This window comes from Pristiophorus japonicus, chromosome 19, assembly GCF_044704955.1.
Source record: "Pristiophorus japonicus isolate sPriJap1 chromosome 19, sPriJap1.hap1, whole genome shotgun sequence".
In the NCBI taxonomy this organism is placed as follows: Eukaryota; Metazoa; Chordata; class Chondrichthyes; family Pristiophoridae; genus Pristiophorus; species Pristiophorus japonicus.
This window is the reverse complement of record NC_091995.1, coordinates 77,544,279-77,562,169: the sequence shown is the minus strand read 5'-3', so window position 1 is coordinate 77,562,169 and position 17,891 is coordinate 77,544,279. Positions and strand designations below refer to the sequence as shown.

Below are 17,891 nucleotides of genomic sequence, written 5' to 3'. Positions count from 1 at the left end.
GTGTCAGTATTTACAGGGGATCCCCGGGAGTGTCTCACTATTTACAGGGGGTCCCCAGGAGTGTGTCAGTATTTACAGAGGGTCCCCGGGAGTGTGTCAGTATTTACACGGGGTCCCCAGGAGTGTGTCAGTATTTACAGGGGGTCCCCAGGAGTGTGACAGTATTAACAGGGGGTCCCCAGGAGTGTGTCAGTATTTACAGAGGGTCCCCGGGAGTGTGTCAGTATTTACACGGGGTCCCCAGGAGTGTGTCAGTATTTACAGGGGGTCCCCAGGAGTGTGACAGTATTAACAGGGGGTCCCCGGGAGTGTGTCTGTATTTACACAGGGCCCACGGGAGTGTGTCAGTATTTACAGGGGTTCCCCAAGAATGTGTCAGTATTTACAGGGGGTCCCCGGGAGTGTGTCATTATTTACAGGGGGTCCCCAGGAGTATGTCAGTATTTACAGTGGGATCCCGAGAGTGACTCGGTATTTACAGTGGGTCCCGGGAGTGTGTCAGTATTTATAGAGTGGAGAAATTGGGTAAATTCCCCTGTCAATCACGCCTGGAGATCACACTGCTGTCAGTGACTGGGATTGATTTTACGCACAAAATTTATGTTATTTAACCATCCTCCAATGCATTTTTCTGGGCGACGTGGCTGCAGTTTCGATCAGGATTTTTGTTTGCTGTAGTTCGTAGGGACTCTTTTTAAATAGATTCTGTAGACTGTTTACTGAGTGTGTTGTTTAAATAGACTCTGTTTGCTGAGTAAATAGACTTTTCACCGTGCTTCCTGCTGTTAGTCCCGCCCTGCCTGAAACTCATTGGCTGACGCAATGGTGTCACTGTATGATTGGAGGGTTCTGTGGGCGTTTGTCGGTGTGTCGAATGCTTTTGTTTAGATCTAATCACTGGATGAACTAATTATCATGCCAGATATTTTGATCCACATTTTACATACGATTACATAACAGGATCAGGCCATTTGGCCTAACTAGTCCATGGGGCGTTTATGCTCCACTCGAGCCTCCTCCTGTCTTTCCTCATCTAAATCTATCAGCATAACCCTCTATTCCCTTCTCCCTCATATGCTTATCTAACCTAAATGCATCGATACTAAAGGTGCTATATAAATGCAAGTTCTTTCTTTCAAGCTCCAGATGTGCCAGGCCTTCCTGCCCCCTGCCCCCCCACCCACCCTAGGCCCATTCCGCTCACTCTGACACGCGCCATGTGCCCGCTCCCCACCCCAAGTGCATCGAGAGCCCCGTGTTGGTGATGCTGGCACAAACAACAAGGGCGGCGCGCGGGCACAGACACGCCCCTGGAGCTACGCGGCCACCCGAGCCCGCAGCGACGACTCCTGTCACTCTCCGTCGAATGGGTGCGATTGATATTGCTTTAATAGCTGTCTCCTCGGGCTTTCCTGTGCCGAGGTCCGTGCACACTGGAGGCTGAATGCTCGTGACAAAGGCTTGACAGAATGCCAGCTGCCTTTCCCGGCCTGTCCCCGTGGATAATTAGCCAATCTTCCTGCAGCACCCCCCCCCAAGCGGGTGGCTCTCCGACCCGAGCCCTTACACATTGTGCTCTGTCGCCGAGCTGGCTGTGAGCAGGGGGGTGCCCCCCGTGTTCTGTGACCTGAGATACAGTTACGCCGCAAGCGCCCGAGAAGCACCTCCCTTGGCGGGAGTTTGTACAGAACCGTAACCAAATCTTCTCCTTAGGGAAGTCTAGAACAAGGGGTCAGGATACGGAGTGAGAAATTTAGGACCGAGATGAGGAAAAACTTTTTCACTCAGATGGTGGTGAACCTGTGGAATTTTCTACCACAGAAGGCTGTGGAGGCCAAGTCACTGAATATATTTAAGAGGGAGATAGCTGGATTTCTAGAAACAAAAGATATCAAGGGGTACGGGGAAAAAGCGGGACTATGTTGTTGAGATAGAGGATCAGCCATGATCATATTGAATGGCGGTGCAGGATCAATGGGCCGAATGGCCTCCTACTGCTCCTATTTTCTATGTTTCTATTTCTATTTTTCTAGGCAGACCCTCGCAGTCGAGGATGACTTGCTTTCACACTGAAATCGTTTCTCAGGCGACTGATGAGTCCAATGAGGGACCTACAGTCTCTGTCACGGGCGGGGCAGACAGTGGGTGGGGTACCTGGGTTGCCGCACGCTCCTTCCGCGGTTTGCGCTTGGCTTCCGCGTGCTCCCGGCGGAGAGACTCGAGGTGTTTGACGCCTTCCCGGATGCTTCTCCTCCATTTTGAGCGGTCTTGGGCCAGGGATGTTGTACTTCATCAAGGAGGCTTTGAGGGTGATATTGAGGCATCTCCTCTGCCCACCCGGGGCCCGCTTGCTGTGTCGGAGCTCTGAGTACAAACCAAATATTTCCCCACGGACTGTCTCGGTTTTCTCTCCCTCCCTCACCAAATTGGATTTGGCTCTGCGAGAGTCCGGCCGAAAACACTGGGCAGTTCGCTGCCATCTTGCCCGAAGGGCTATTCTGTCCATGCCCGGGCCTACACAGTGATGCTCGGCAAGCTAGTTGACCCACCATGGTGCGGTGCGGTGGGGTGGGGTGGGGCGGGGAGGTGAGCCAGGCCCAATCCTGTCCTACATAAGAACATAAGAAATAGGAGCAGGAGTCGGCCATTTGGCCCCTCGAGCCTGCTCCGCCATTCAATAAAATCATGGCTGATCTGATCTTGGGCTCAGCTCCACTTCCCTGCCCGCTCCTCATAAACCTTTATTCCCTCATCTGTCTATTTCCACCTTAAATATATTCAACGACCCAGCCTCCACAGCTCTCTGGGGCAGAGAATTCCAAAGATTTACGACCCTCTGAGAGAAGAAATTCCTCCTCATTTCCATTTTAAATGGGCGACCCCTTATTCTGAGACTGTGCCCCTAGTTCTAGATTCCCCCATGTCCTCCATCAATATGGACACACGCGCACCTTTCGGAAGGGGTAATGGGAGAGTGACAAAGAGCAATGGAAAGTGCTGCAAAGGCACACCAGGTTGGCCAATGACTGAGGGTGTTCCTGGTAGGGACGTAGAACTACAGCAACAGGAGGCCATTCAGCCCTCGAGCCTGTTCCGCCATTCAGTCAGATCACGGCTCTGAACTCCATCTACCCGCCTTAGTTTCATAACCCTTAATACCCCTACCTATCAAAAATCTATCAATCTCTGTTTTGAAATTTTCAATTAACCCCAACCTCAACAACATTTTGGGGGAGAGAGTTCCAGTTTTCCACTACCCAAAATACAGACTATCAGCTCTGATGAAAGAACTAGAGCAGGACCTGGGGGTCTTTGTGCATGAAACACAAAAAGTTAGTATACAGGTACAGCAAGTAATCAGGAAGGCAAATGGAATGTTGGCCTTTATTGCAAGGGGGATAGAGTATAAAAGCAGAGAAGTCCTGCTACAACTGTACAGAGTATTGGTGAGGCCACACCTGGAGTACTGCATACAGTTTTGGTCTCTGTATTTAAGGAAGGATATACTTGCATTGGAGGCTGTTCAGAGAAGGTTCACTCGGTTGATTCCGGAGATGAGGAGATTGACTTATGAAGATAGGTTGAGTAGGTTGGGCTTCTACTCATTGGAGTTTAGAAGAATGAGAGGTGATCTTATTGAAACATATAAGATAATGAGGGGGCTCGACAAGGTGGATGCAGAGAGGATGTTTCCACTCATCGGGGAAACTAAAACTAGGGGACATAGTCTCAGAATAAGGGGCTGCCTATTTAAAACTGAGGTGAGGAGAAATTTCTTCTCTCAGAGGGTTGTAAATCTGTGGAATTCTCTGCCCCAGAGAGCTGTGGAGGCTGGGTCATTGAATATATTTAAGGCGGAGATAGACAGATTTTTGAGCGATAAGAGAGTCAAGGGTTATGGGGAGTGGGCGGGGAAGTGGAGCTGAGTCTGTGATCAGATCGGCCATGATCTTATTGAATGGCGGAGCAGGCTCGAGGGGTCAGGTGGCCTACTCCTGCTCCTATTTATTATGTTCTTATGTAACTACACCCAAATCGGTAACCAGCCCTTTCCCACTCAGACACCGACTCACTTGCTATGTTTCTCTAGTCTATGTGTCGGATTTCCAGCTTCTAGCTAAGGAGCAGGAACCTAAAAATGTAAAATAGTCACTAATAAATCCAACAGGAATTCAGGAGAAACTCCTTTACCCAGAGAGCGGTGAGAATGTGGAACTCGCTACCACAGGGAGTGGCTGAGGCGAATAGTATCGATGCATTTAAGGGGAGGCTGGATAAACACATGAGGGGGGAAAGGAATAGAAGGATATGGTGATGGGGTGAGATGAAGAGGGGTGGGAGGAGGCTCGTGTGGAGCATAAACACCGGCACGGATCTGTTGGACCAAATGGCCTGTTTCTGTGTCCCCAGGAATGGTTTAGTATTTGAATGAGAGGAGATCTTATTGATACGTATAAGATTCTGAGGGGGCTTAACCGGGTAGATGCAGAGAGGATGTTTCTCCCCGTGGGGGAATCTAGATTAGGGGGCACAGTTTCAGAATAAAGGGTCGCCCATTTAAGACAGAAATGAGGAGGAATTTCTTCTCTCAGCGGGTCATGAATCTTTGCAATTCTCTGTCCCAGAGAGCTGTGGAGGCTGGGTCATAAGAAGAACATAAGAACATAAGAATTAGGAACAGGAGTAGGCCATCTAGCCCCTCGAGCCTGCTCCGCAATTCAACAAGATCATGGCTGATCTGGCCGTGGACTCAGCTCCACTTACCCGCCCGCTCCCCGTAACCCATAATTCCCTTATTAGTTAAAAATCTATCTATCTGTGATTTGAATACATTCAATGAGCTAGCCTCAACTGCTTCCCTGGGCAGAGAATTCCACAGATTCACAACCCTCTGGGAGAAGAAATTCCTTCTCAACTCGGTTTTAAATTGGCTCCCCCGTATTTTGAGGCTGTGCCCCCTAGTTCTAGTCTCCCCGACCAGTGGAAACAACCTCTCTGCCTCTATCTTGTCTATCTCTTTCATGATTTTAAATGTTTCTATAAGATCACATCTCATCCTTCTGAACTCCAAGGAGTAAAGACCCAGTCTACTCAATCTATCATCATAAGGTAACCCCCTCATCTCCGGAATCAGTCTAGTGAATCGCCTCTGTACCCCCTCCAAAGCTAGTATATCCTTCCTTAAGGTGACCAAAACTGCACGCAGTACTCACCAATACCCTGTACAGTTGCAGCAGGACCTCCCTGCTTTTGTACTCCATCCCTCTCGCAATGAAGGCCAACATTCCATTTGCCTTCCTGATTACCTGCTGCACCTGCAAACTAACTTTTTGGGACTCATGCACAAGGACCCCCAGGTCCCTCTGCACCGCAGCATGTTGTAATTTCTCCCCATTCAAATAATATTCCCTTTTACTGTTTTTTTTTCCCAAGGTGGATGACCTCACATTTTCTGACATTGTATTCCATCTGCCAAACCTTAGCCCATTCGCTTAACCTATCCAAATCTCTTTGCAGCCTCTCTGTGTCCTCTACACAACCCGCTTTCCCACTAGTCATTAAATATATTTAAGGTGGAGACAGACAGATTTTTGAATGATAAGGGAGTAAAGGGTTATGGGGAGTGGGCGGGGGAGTGGAGCTGAGGCCAAGGTCAGATCAGCCACGAGCTTATTGAATGGCGGAATAGACTCGAGGGGCCAAATGGCTGACTCCTGCTCCTGTTTCTTATGTTCTCATGTTTAACCAGAGTTGTCAACCCTCGGTGCAGGAGAGGAGGCCGGTGTTGGTACGACTGAACTCCAGCAACTTCGGGAGAGGAGGGCAGAAAAGGGTCAGAAGGTCAAAGCTGCAAGGGGTCATACTAATACCACAGAAACCTGTAATTAAGCTTGTGGTGAGGAAGATTTAGCTCCATACAAATGACCCAATTTGCTGTGTTCACTCCCACGCTGTGAATGTGCGTCCCTTACTTTTAACCTTGGTCATTAGAGAAATCATAATTAAATTAATTACCTGGTAGCACTGACAGTGAGGCTTGACTGCGTTGAGTTGCTATAGCAATAGTAGCCAATTCAAATTATTTGTCATTTACTGGGACCTACTGGAGAGGGCAAAGATGTGGTTATGGGATGGGGTTTGGCTGTGATATAAGAGCATGAGAATTAGGAGCTGGAGTAGGCCATTCGGCCCCTCGAGCCTGCTCCGCCATTCAATGAAATCATGACTGATCTTCTACCTCAACATTTTCCTGCACTGTCCCCGTATTCCTTGATTCCCTTAATATCCAAAAATCTAACGATCTCTGTCTTGAATATACTCAACGACTGAGCCTCCACAGCTCTCTGGGGCAGAGAACTCCAAAGATTCACCACCCTCTGAGTGAAGAAATTCCTCCTCACCTCAGTCCTAAATGGCCGACACCTTATTCTGAGACTGTGACCCCTGGTTCTAGATTCTCCAGCCAGGGGGAAACATCCTCCCTGCATCTACCCTGTTAAGCCCTGTAAGAATGTTGTGTGTTTCAATGAGATCACCTCTCATTCTTCTAAACTGTAGAGACTATAGGCCTAGTCTACTCAATGTCTTCTCATAGGACAATCCCCCCATCCCAGGAATGGTGAACCTTTGTTGCATTCCCTCTATGGCAAGTATATCCTTCCTTAGGTAAGGAAATCAAAAATTATACACAATACTTCAGATGCGGTCTCACCAGGGCCCTATATAAGTGCAGTAAGACGTCTTTACTCTTATACTCAAATCTTCTTGTAATAAAGGCCAATATACCATTTGCTTTCTTAATTACTTGCTGTAACTATGTTAACTTTCAATGATTCTTGCACAAGGACACCCAGGTCCCTCCCTAACATAATAATATAATAATACTTATTATTATATGACATTATTGTAGTAAAACGTCCCAAGGTACGTCACAACAATTTTACAACACGTTAGATATTGACCATTGAGGAAAAGAGAGAAAAAGCGGGAGAAAAAGTGTAAAAAGAGGTTAAAGGCTCGGGTCTGAAGCAGCAGCCCAAATGCACACGCAGATAGACACAGACGAAAAAACTAAAAAAAAAGAAACACAAATTACATTGTAAATAATACAATAAGGAGTATACAATAGTAAAATCAGTACAATAAAGATGAATTATAATTAAACAAAATTAAATAATATATACCATAATTATAAATTAAGTTAAAATTAGAAAATCACAATTGAAACAAATTAAATCCATTATTAGCTTTCTTTACGATTCATTCCCTGTCCAGTGATTCAATTAATATGGAAGAACCAATCACCGTCCTCCATTCTTGTGATGTCATAATTTTATTACAGTTCCTGTCAACGAGAAATAAAAAGTAACAGCTCCAGGCTCGAGCTGCCTCCGTTGTCATGGAGACACTTATGTTTAAAACTCCCTCCAGCAACATCCGTAACATCTGGCCCAACTCAGCCCATCTGCTGCTGAATCCTTATCCATGCCTTTGTTACTTCTAAACTCGACTATTCCAGTGCTCTCCTAGTCGGCTTCCCATCTTCCAGCCTCCATAAACCTGTGTTGATCCAATACTCTGCTGCCCTGTATCCTAACTCTCACCAAGTCCCGCTCACCCATCACCTTCTGTGCTCGCTGACCTACATTGGCTCCTGGTCGGGCAACGCCTCGATTATAAAATTCTCATCCTGTTTTCAAACCCCTCCTCCATGGCCCTCGCCCCTCCTTATCTCTGTAATCTCCTCCAGTCCCACAACCCATGAGATCTCTGCGCTCCTCTAATTCTGCCCTCTTGCACATCCCCAATTTTAATCGCTCCACCATTGGACACCAAGCCGACAGCTGCCTCGGAATATCGACCCTAAACCTCTCTGCCTCTTTCTCCTCCTTTAAGACGCTCCTTAAACCTACCTCTTTGAACAAGCTTTTGGTTATCTGCCCCAATATCTCCTTATGTGGCTCAGTGTCAAATTTTGGTTGATAATGATTCTGTGATGCGCTTTGGGACGTTTTACTACTTTAAAGGCGCGATATAGATACAAGTTATTATTGATGCCCCGTATGGTCCATGACTATCTAGCCTCAGCTGTGGAGGGTAGCCGCTTAGCCAAGACACAGGAGAACATCTAATACAAAAGTCAAAATACTGCAGGTGTGGAAATCTGAAATAAAAACAGAAAATGCTGGAAATACTCAGCGGGTCGGGCTGCACCTGTGGAGAGAGAAACAGAGTTAATGTTTCAGGTCGATGACCCTTCATCAGAACTGGCATTGGGGGCGGAGACAGTTGCTGAGGAAAGAGACGTGGCTGTGAAAGTGCGTCTTGGCAGATACTGGATCAAACGCGAGAAGGGAAACAGAAAGCAAGGAAGATGAACAAGGTAAAAGAGACAAAGGGAAATCCCGTCAGAGAGCAGAGCAGAACTTCTTCAAGGTGGGCATTCCTGGAAGTGAAGTGGCAGTGAATGAAATACTAAATGTTATTTTCTGAGAGGGTTGTGGATCAGTGGAATTCGCTGCCTCACAGAGCTGTGGAAGCCGGGACATTGAATAAATTTAAGATAGAAATAGACAGTGTGGTGTATGTAGCACACAAATCACTGACTCCACACGGTCTGGTGTAAGTCTAACTGCTGTGACCTTCGTCCTTTATTGTTCAGCTCCAGAGTGCCTCTCAGGTGTGGTGGTCAGCCTTTTATAGTGCCTGTTGCAGGCACTTCCAGGTTTCCCACCACAGCGCCCTCTGTGGTGTAGCATTGTGCTTACATTACATTTAAGGTACCAGGACGATACACACATCAATACATAAGATCACACTTCCCCCCCACCAGGATGCAGGTCGACGATACACACATCAATACATAATAAACAGTTTCTTAACCGATAAGGGATTAAGGGATTGTGGGGAGCGGGCAGGGAAGTGGATTTGAGTCCATGATTGGATCAGCCATGATCATATTAAATGGCGGAGTAAGCTCGAGGGGCCGTATGGTCTACTCCTGCTCCTACTTCTTATGTTCTTATGTTAATGCAAAAGCAAAATACTGCGGATGCTGGAAATCTGAAATAAAAGCAGCAAATGCTGGAAATGCTCAGCGAGTCGGGCAGCATCTGTGGGGAGGGGTACAGAGTTAATATTTCAGGTCGATGATCCTTCATCAGAGCTGGCAGGAAGAACGTCTGCTGACTGTGGAACTGTTCCTCAGCAACAGTCAGCATCTTCAGGAGAGATGGGGAGAAAATTGGGTCAAGGTTAGGCCATAAATAGCCAACAATAAACAAAATCGGTCAATCCAGAGGAACTGGGTTTTGCTAAATCTGCTGCCGGTCTATGAATTGACAGAAGCAAAAGGGACTCAAATAGTTTATAGCCCTGAGTAAAGAAGATGCAGTATTAAGCACATCATCGGGACATTAGACAGAAGAAAGAAAGACTTGCATTTATATAGCACCTTTCACAATCTCAGGACGTCCCAAAGCGCTTTACAGTCAATTAAGTATTTTGAAGTGTAACCAGCGTTGTAATGTAGGAAACGCGGCAGACAATTTGCGCACAGCAAGCTCCCACCGACAGCAATGTGTTAATGACCAGATCGTCTGTTTTTCAGTGATATGATTGAGGGATAAATTTTGGCCAGGACACCAGGGAGAAGTACCCCGGTCTTATTCCAATGGTGCCGTGGGCGATCTCTTATGTCCATCTGAGAGGGCAGGCGGGGCCTGGGTTTAACGTCACATCCGATAGACATTTAGGAGATAAACTGAGTAGGAATCTTATGGGAGTTCAGGAAAAAGCAGGCGTGTTAAGTTCATTCCTCACATCTGTCTTCACAAGTGAAAGTCTGGCTAAATTTGACATCTGGTCAAGCTGACAGTGCAACCCATACTTTATGTAAAAGTCAGTTATGCACGTGTTATAACTGAGCTTTGAAATTCCCTCCCTAAACTTCTCTGCCTCACTACTCTTTTAAGATGCTCCTTAAAACCTAACTCTTTGACCAAGCCTATCCCAATATCTCCTATGTGGCTTGGTGTCAAATTTGGTCTGATAATGTTCCTGTGAAGCATCTTGGGACATTGTTCCATGTTAAAGGCGCTATATAAATGCAAGATTTTGTTCTTGTAAGTAGAGCATTGAAGAAACTGTTGTTATAAAGAAGTGTGTGAAATGTGTTAACATACAATGCACTCTGACTGTAATATTATGAATGAAAGCAGACAAAGGCTGGAAATACTCAGCAGGTTAGGCAGCATCTGTGGAGAGAGAAACAGAGTTAACGTTTCAGGTTGATGACCCTTCGTCAGATGTTAGAGGTGAACAGCTTTCAAGCAAGACGTTTTCTTCCTCTCTCCACAGATGCCGCCTGACCAGTTGAGTATTTCCAGCGTTTACTGTTTTTATTTCAGAATTCCAGCCTTTGCAATAGTTTTGCTATTGCGACATTTTTTACATTGAACGACCTAGGCAAGGAGTCAAGGTTCAGAGTGCATGTCACCGCTGTTATGTTTTCAGTACAACATCGCAAACACACAGGCTGCAAGATAGCTGATAACTTCAGGAAGCCAGTCAGGTGACCTGAACTGTTTATTCTTGTAAACAGCACTGGCTGCAGTGTCACAGTAGCCTACTGGGTGGAGCTATAGATATTACAACCGCCAAGGATGAAAAGTGTACAAATGAAGGTTGTGTAAGTCAGGGAGGTGGCTAGCTGGCATCAAGCTTGTGAACGATAGGCCTATGGGTTATGACAGGAAGAAAAAGAATGAGCAGGAGATGATTTAATCATATTTTTGGACCCTAAGGAATCGGGGTATGGGGATCGGGTGTTAAAATGGAGTTGAGGTCAAAGATCAGTCATGATCTTATTAAATGGCAGAGCAGGCTCAAGGGGCCAAATGGCCTACTCCTGCTCCTATTCCTTATGTTCTTATGTTCAAATCCCACCATGGCAGCTGGGGAATTTAAATTTAGTTCATTAAATAAATCTGGAATAAAAAAATAGTGTCAGTCCTGGTGACCATGAAACTACAGATTGTTGTAAAAACCCATCTGGTTTATTAATGTCCTCCAGGGAAGGAAATCTGCCAACCTTATCCGGTCTGGTCTATATGTGACTCCAGACCCACAGCAATGTGGTTGACTCTGAAATGGCCTAGCAAGTCACTGAGTTGTACCTAACAGCACTGTGGGAGCACCTTCATCACACGGACTGCAGCGGTTCAAGAAGGTGGCTCACCACCACCTTCTCAAGGGCAATAAGAATATGAGAAATGGGAGCAGGAGTAGGCCATACGGCCCCTCGAGCCTGCTCCACCATTTAATACCATCATGGCTGATCTGATCATGGACTCAGCTCTACTTCCCTGCCCGCTCCCCATAACCCGGTTAAGAAACTGTCTATCTCTGTCTTAAATTTATTCAATGTCCCAGCTTCCACAGCTCTCTGAGGCAACGAATTCCACAGATTTACAACCCTCTGAGAGAAGAAATTTCTCCTCATCTCAGTTTTAAATAAGCGGCCCCTTATTCTAAGATCATGCCCTCTAGTTCTAGTCTCCCCTATCAGTGGAAACATCCTCTCTGCATCCACCTTGTCAAACCCCCTCATAATCTTATACGTTTCGATAAGATCATCTCTCATTTTTCTGAATTCCAATGAGTAGCGGCTCAACCTACTCAACCTTTCCTCATAAGTCAACCCCCTCATCTCCGGAATCAACCTAGTGAACCTTCTCTGAACTACCTCCAAAGCAAGTATATCCTTTCGTAAATATGGAAACCAAAACTGCACGCAGTATTCCAGGTGTAGCCTCACCAATACCCTGTATAGCTGTAGCAAGACTTCCCTGCTTTCATACTCCATCCGCTTTGCAATAAAGGCCAAGATTCCATTGGCCTTCCTGATCACTTGCTGTACCTGCATACTATCCTTTTGTGTTTCATATACAAGTACTCCCAGGTCCCGCTGTACTTTGCAATTTTTCTCCATTTAAATAATAACTTGCTCTTTGATTTTTTTCTGCCAAATGTCGGGACCTGCCAGCAACGCCCACATTCGCACCTACGAATAAAATTTAAATTGATTGCTGTAAATTCTATGTACCTCTCTGCTCCTTAAAATACTGTGTGGGATCTTTCGTGTCCAACTGATCAGGCAACTGATCTGTTCAACATCTCATCTGAAAAATGGATGAGTTCTAATTTGAACACAGCAGGGAGAAGGCCTGTACGATGGAGTTAGGTTTACGATGCAGCTTAGAATCCTCGCGATTTGAGCTGAGGATATGGGTACAGCTCTAGTTAATATTTCAAAAGCTTCACAAGTACAATGTTTGCAGCGAAGCAGAATGGCTCAATTGAATCTGATCATCATCCAAAATTAGTCAGGCACGAGACAGCGAATTATAGACCAGTTAGTGTAATGCTGGGAGATGCTTGACCAGTTTTTCACAAGAGCTTTCAATATTCAGTTAAAAATCACAGGGCTGGAAATTCGGTCATGCCTCAGTCGGGGTGGTGTCCCGGGCGGGGCGGTAAATTTGGCATTGGCAAACGGTTTGCGTCTGCCGCTGCAAAATTCATCGGCTGGGCCCTGAGTGTGGGGCGGGGCGCTAAGGGAGGCTTTGCACACCTCTCCTCGGGCACTAGGCCGGCTGAGCATGGGAAAATCCGGAGCTAAATAGCTGGCCTCGGAGCGCCTGGGGGGGGGTGGAAAAAAAACAACAAAAACATTACCAATACATAACTCGCGCCACCACAACATAAATCGCAAAAAATAATTGTTTCTGAAACAATCGCATTTACTTCAGGCCAACATTACTTACCTGACCGCGGCCAGTACCACTTGGAGTGCCCGCTTTCACAGGCGGTCCCACCAGGGTGCGCTAGAGGGCACTAAAGGTCGGGCGGCAGCCACAAATCGAGCTGGTGTCGCGACCAGGGGCGTTACACACTGGTTCGCCTGTCCCAGGCGGTACTGCTCCGCGCCCCGTCGATACAGGCACCGAATGTCCCGGTGGGGCCGCTGGAAGCTGGCCGTGCGGGCACAAGTGGTTTGCACTGCCATTGCCGCCACTCCGGGGCGCTCAGAGGGATGACCAGAAGATCGAATCTCCAGCCCACAGGGTCTGTAACAGGAAGCCCCTGTGTTTTGTTCCGAGGATGTGGGCTTGTCTCTCAAGGCCACATTGAATGGCCATGCCCAGTTGCCCTGGGAAGGTGGGGTTGGACCTTCTCCTTGAACCGCTGCAGTCTGTGTGGCGATGGTGCTCCCACAATCGGGTAATGTAGGCAAACCCAGGACATCAAAGATGGCGTGTGACTTGGAAAGGGAATTTGGAGGCGATGGTATTGCCCTGACATTGATGATTGCAATGTATCTGCTTCATGGGTTCTTGGCTGAAGAATTCAAAGCAACACATGGCTATTAAGCACTAGTTGGTGTATTAGCAAAGGTTTAACATTAACCAGTTCACATTATCAGTTCATCCACTAGGCTCACAACTGCATACCTCATCATGAATGACCGAGACCCAACTGACTGGGGTTTTATTGAGTCACTCACAATGCAACAGCTCTACAAATTTGAGAGCATGCTCACCGGTGCATACATTATACCGATCTTGTCCTCCTTGGTGGCAGAGGTCACAGGGCTATCACATGAGGAACAATAGGTCACCAATGGATCATGGCCTCCAGTTCAATGGTCATTGTTTTGCTCCTCTCCACCTGCAGGTGTTGATTCTCACTATGTTATTGTTCAAGGGGTGTGGACAGCTCTCCACCCTTATCGTAGCGTGACACGCACCGAGTCCCGCTCACCCATCACCCCTGTGCTCGCTGACCTACGTTGGCTCCCGGCAATACCCGGCAATACCTCGATTTCAAAACTCTCATCCTCGTTTATAAATCCCTCCATGGCCCTCACCCCTCCCTATCTCTGTAATCTCCCCCAGCCCCACTACCCCTGAGATATCTGCGCTCCTCTAATTCTCTTGAGCATCCCTGATTATAATCGCTCAATCATTGGTGGCCGTGCCTTCTGCTGCCTGGGCCCCAAGCTCAGGAACTCTCTCCCTAAGCCTCTCCGCCTCTCTACCTCTCTTTCCTCTTTCAAGACGCTCCTTAAAACCTACCACTTTGACCAAGCTTTTGGTCACCTGCGCTAATTTCTCTTTATGTGCCTCGGTGTCAAAATGTGCCTGATAATGGCGCCAATGAAGTGCCTTGGGACATTTTACTACGTTAAAAGTGCTTTATAAATACAAGTTGTGGATGTTGAGCTGTGCAGACAATGACATTGCTCCTTAAAGAATTAGTGGCTGAATGTCATGACAGCAAAGCAACTGAAATGGAGATTATAATGCATTTGCTTCATGGGTTCTTTGTTTACGAATTCATAGCAACACATTGCTATTAAACACAGAAACATAGAAACATAGAAAATAGGTGCAGGAGTAGGCCATTCGGCCCTTCGAGCCTGCACCACCATTCAATAAGATCATGGCTCATCATTCACCTCAGTACCCCATTCCTGCTTGCTCTCCATACCCCTTGATCCCTTTAGCCGTAAGGGCCACATCTAACTCCCTTTTGAAAATATCTAACAAACTGGCCTCAACAACACAGGTTCACAATTCTCTGAGTGAAGAAGTTTCTCCTCATCTCGGTCCTAAATGGCTTACCCCTTATCCTTAGACTGTGACCCCTGGTTCTAGACTTCCCCAACATCGGGAACATTCTTCCTGCATCTAGCTTGTCCAATCCAGTCAGAATTTAATATGTTTCTATGAGATCCCCTCTCATTCTTCTAAATTCAATTGAATACAGGCCCAGTCGATCCAGTCTTTCTTCATATGAGAGTCCTGTCATCCCAGGAATCAGTCTGGTGAACCTTCGCTGCACTCACTCAATAGCAAGAATGTCCTTCCTCAGATTAGGAGACCAAAACTGAACATAATATTCCAGGTGTGGCCTCACCAAGGCCCTGTACAACTGTAGTAAGACCTCCCTGCTCCTATACTCAAATCCTCTCGCTATGAAGGCCAACATGCCATTTGCCTTCTTCACCACCTGCTGTACCTGCATGGCAACTTTCAATCACTGATGTACCATGACACCCGGGTCTCGTTGCACCTCCCCCTTTACCAATCTGTCACCATTCAGATAATAACCAGCCCTCCTATTTTTACCACCAAAGTGGATAAGAACCAGCTGGTTTATTAGCAAAAGGTTTAACAATCACACTACACATTACCAGTTCATCCACCAGGCTCACAACCAGCTGCCTCATCGTGGATCCCCCGAACCCAACTGGCTGGGGTTTTATTGAGTCTTATGAACATCACGTGATTGGCTAAGCCACTCCCAACTCAACAGCTCCACCAACCTGTGAGCATTCTCGCACGTGCATACATTACAGAGAGGAATTGTGATAAGCTTTGCCCTGCCTTCATCGACCTTCTGCTGCCGGCTCACCTCCTGGCTTTCCCTCTCCGACAGGCTCTCCCTGCATGAGCCCAGAGATTGGAGGGATTCCTCCTCCTGCCAACTCAGTGTCCTCCACCAGAGGTGGTTCTTCTCCGCTGGCCTTGCTTTGGTGCTGGTTGTAGACCAGCTTTTCCTTTGGAGCGAGACAGAGAGAGAGACAAGGCAAGGTTCCGGGTCTGCAACTGACACCAACACTTTCCCTCAAAGGAGTGTGTGAATCACGGGACGATGAGAATTGGATGAGCATTGTCCCTTTAAATGAATCCGTGGTGATCATTCTCGTCTCTTAGTCAGAAGGTTGTGGGTTCAAGTCCCTCTCCAGGGACTTGAGCACACAAATAATCCAGGCTGACACTCCCAGCGCAGTGCTGAGGGAGTGCTGCACTGTCGGAGGTGCCGTCTTTCAGATGAGACGTTAAACCGAGGCCCTGTTTGCCCTCTCAGGTGGGCATAAAGGATCCCACGGCACTATTTCGAAGAAGAGCAGGGAAGTTATTCCCGGTGTCCTGCCCAATATTTATCCTTCAATAAACGCAACATTAAAAAAAACTTTCAGGGCCAATATCTGGTCATTATCACATTGCTGTTTGTGGGAGCTTGCTGTGCGCAAATTGGCTGCCGCGTTTCCTACATTACAACAGTGACTACACTTCAAAAGTACTTCATTGGCTGTAAAGCGCTTTGAGACATCCGGTGGTAGTGAAAGGCGCTATAGAAATGCAAGTCTTCCTTTTTAAACTTTAACAGTAGCCTAGGTGGCTGACAAAGTGAGTCAAGAGAGTGGCTGGTGAGCACAGATGGTGTTGGAGTGTTTGGAGATGTAGTCCTTTGTATTAGTGAGTTCCCAGATGCTGAGAGAGGGAAAGAGTATGAGAGGTCCAGGAGAGAGTGAAGGGTCTATTAGCGATAGACGATCTGAGTTCATAAGATTGCCTTGACTTACCTTGGTGACCCTTGTGGAGTCATTGAACCGTTTTTTGGCGACCTATCTCGGGATGGTCGCTCCTTGCCCTGACCTCTGCCTGCAGGACCTCCACAGATGCATCTGGAAACCTGGATTTTGGGCTTTGATGTTTTTGGGGCGATAATGGCGGCAGGCCGGGCAAGTTAGTGTTCGGGAATAGTTTGCGCCTCAGTAAGTAATATTGGTCAGCTGGGCCCTGAGTCAGGGGGCGCAGTGCTAAGGGAGGCATTGTACACCTCCCTAAGGGCACTAGGATGGGAAACTCCCGGGATAAGGATCCAAGCCGGGAGCGCTCCGAGAGACGCCTGAGGGGTGGGGATCTTAAAAAATACCACAAAAACATTCCTAAAAAAACATTGCCCACGCAATCACAAAAAAAATTTTTTTAAAAACCAATCACATTTACCTCAGGAGTCCATTACTCACCTCTTCGCCGATGGGGATCATTGGTCTGCCCTGATTTCCCAGGTGGCCGCGGGGCAGACGGGTCAGGCAAGAGTCAAAACCCGCGCCGGTGTCGCAACCAGGGGCGTTGTACACACCGGTGCAACTCTTCCGGGCCGTGCTGCTCCGCGCCACCACTAAACAGGACCCGAGGATCGCCGCGGGGCGCTGGAGGCTGATCGCCCGCCCAGGACACCTCACCCCCGCCATTGCCACCGCACCGGGGCGAAAAACGGAGCGCAGAGGAGCCGAATATATCCAGCCCCTTGGTGTCCTCTATGCTCAGCCACAGCTGAGGCTCCTGTTCCCTCAGTCACCGTGCAGCATCTGCAGCGGGAAATGCAAGGTCCCCCTTCATCAAGGTTCCGCCTTTTTAAGGGCGGTTCCCTGGCTTGTAAATCGCCCTCATGGCTAGTGAGGATTGCCCGGGGATATTAGTGCCGCTTTAACAGTAGTTTCACACCGGTGGGTGTTCGGATCCCTGTACCAATCCAGGCTAAACCTAGAAATCTCTCCACAACAAGGATGCATAACCTTAAAATTAGAGCTCGGGCCATTCAGTGGTTGTTATGCTCACAATAAAGGATGAAACTGAGTACTGTGTACAATGAGCAAGTATGACCTTAGCTCCTTTAATGCGACTCCAGAGTGTAGGCACCTCGTGGGTGGCCTGCTTATATACCGTGCTCCCAAGGGATGCTGGGATCCCTTGGGACTCCAACAGGTAGGCCCTCTGGTGGTAGTGTATACAGGTTACAAGGGCTTAAATACATAACAGGGGTGATGTCAGTGTAATGTATTTGCTTCATGGGTTCTTTGCTTAAGAATTCATAGCAACACATTGTTATTAAGAACTAGTTGGTTTATTAGCAAAGGTTTAACAATCGCACTACACATTACCAGTTCATCCACCACGCTCACAACCACCTGCCTCATTGTGGATCCCCCCCGAACCCAACTGGCTGGGGTTTTATTGAGTTTTGTGAACATC

At 47.4% G+C, this 17,891-nt stretch overlaps 1 protein-coding gene across 1 annotated transcript in view; it reads left to right on the top strand.

The window, feature by feature from the left end:
* Positions 1–17,891, top strand: part of LOC139230271 (protein shisa-9-like) — a 148,119-nt gene that overhangs the window by 67,221 nt on the left and 63,007 nt on the right. The window contains exons 5-6 of the mRNA XM_070862099.1: positions 5,750–5,896; positions 10,604–10,690. Of these exons, the coding sequence (XP_070718200.1) occupies positions 5,750–5,896; positions 10,604–10,690 (234 nt within the window). The remainder of the gene's footprint in view (positions 1–5,749; positions 5,897–10,603; positions 10,691–17,891) is intronic.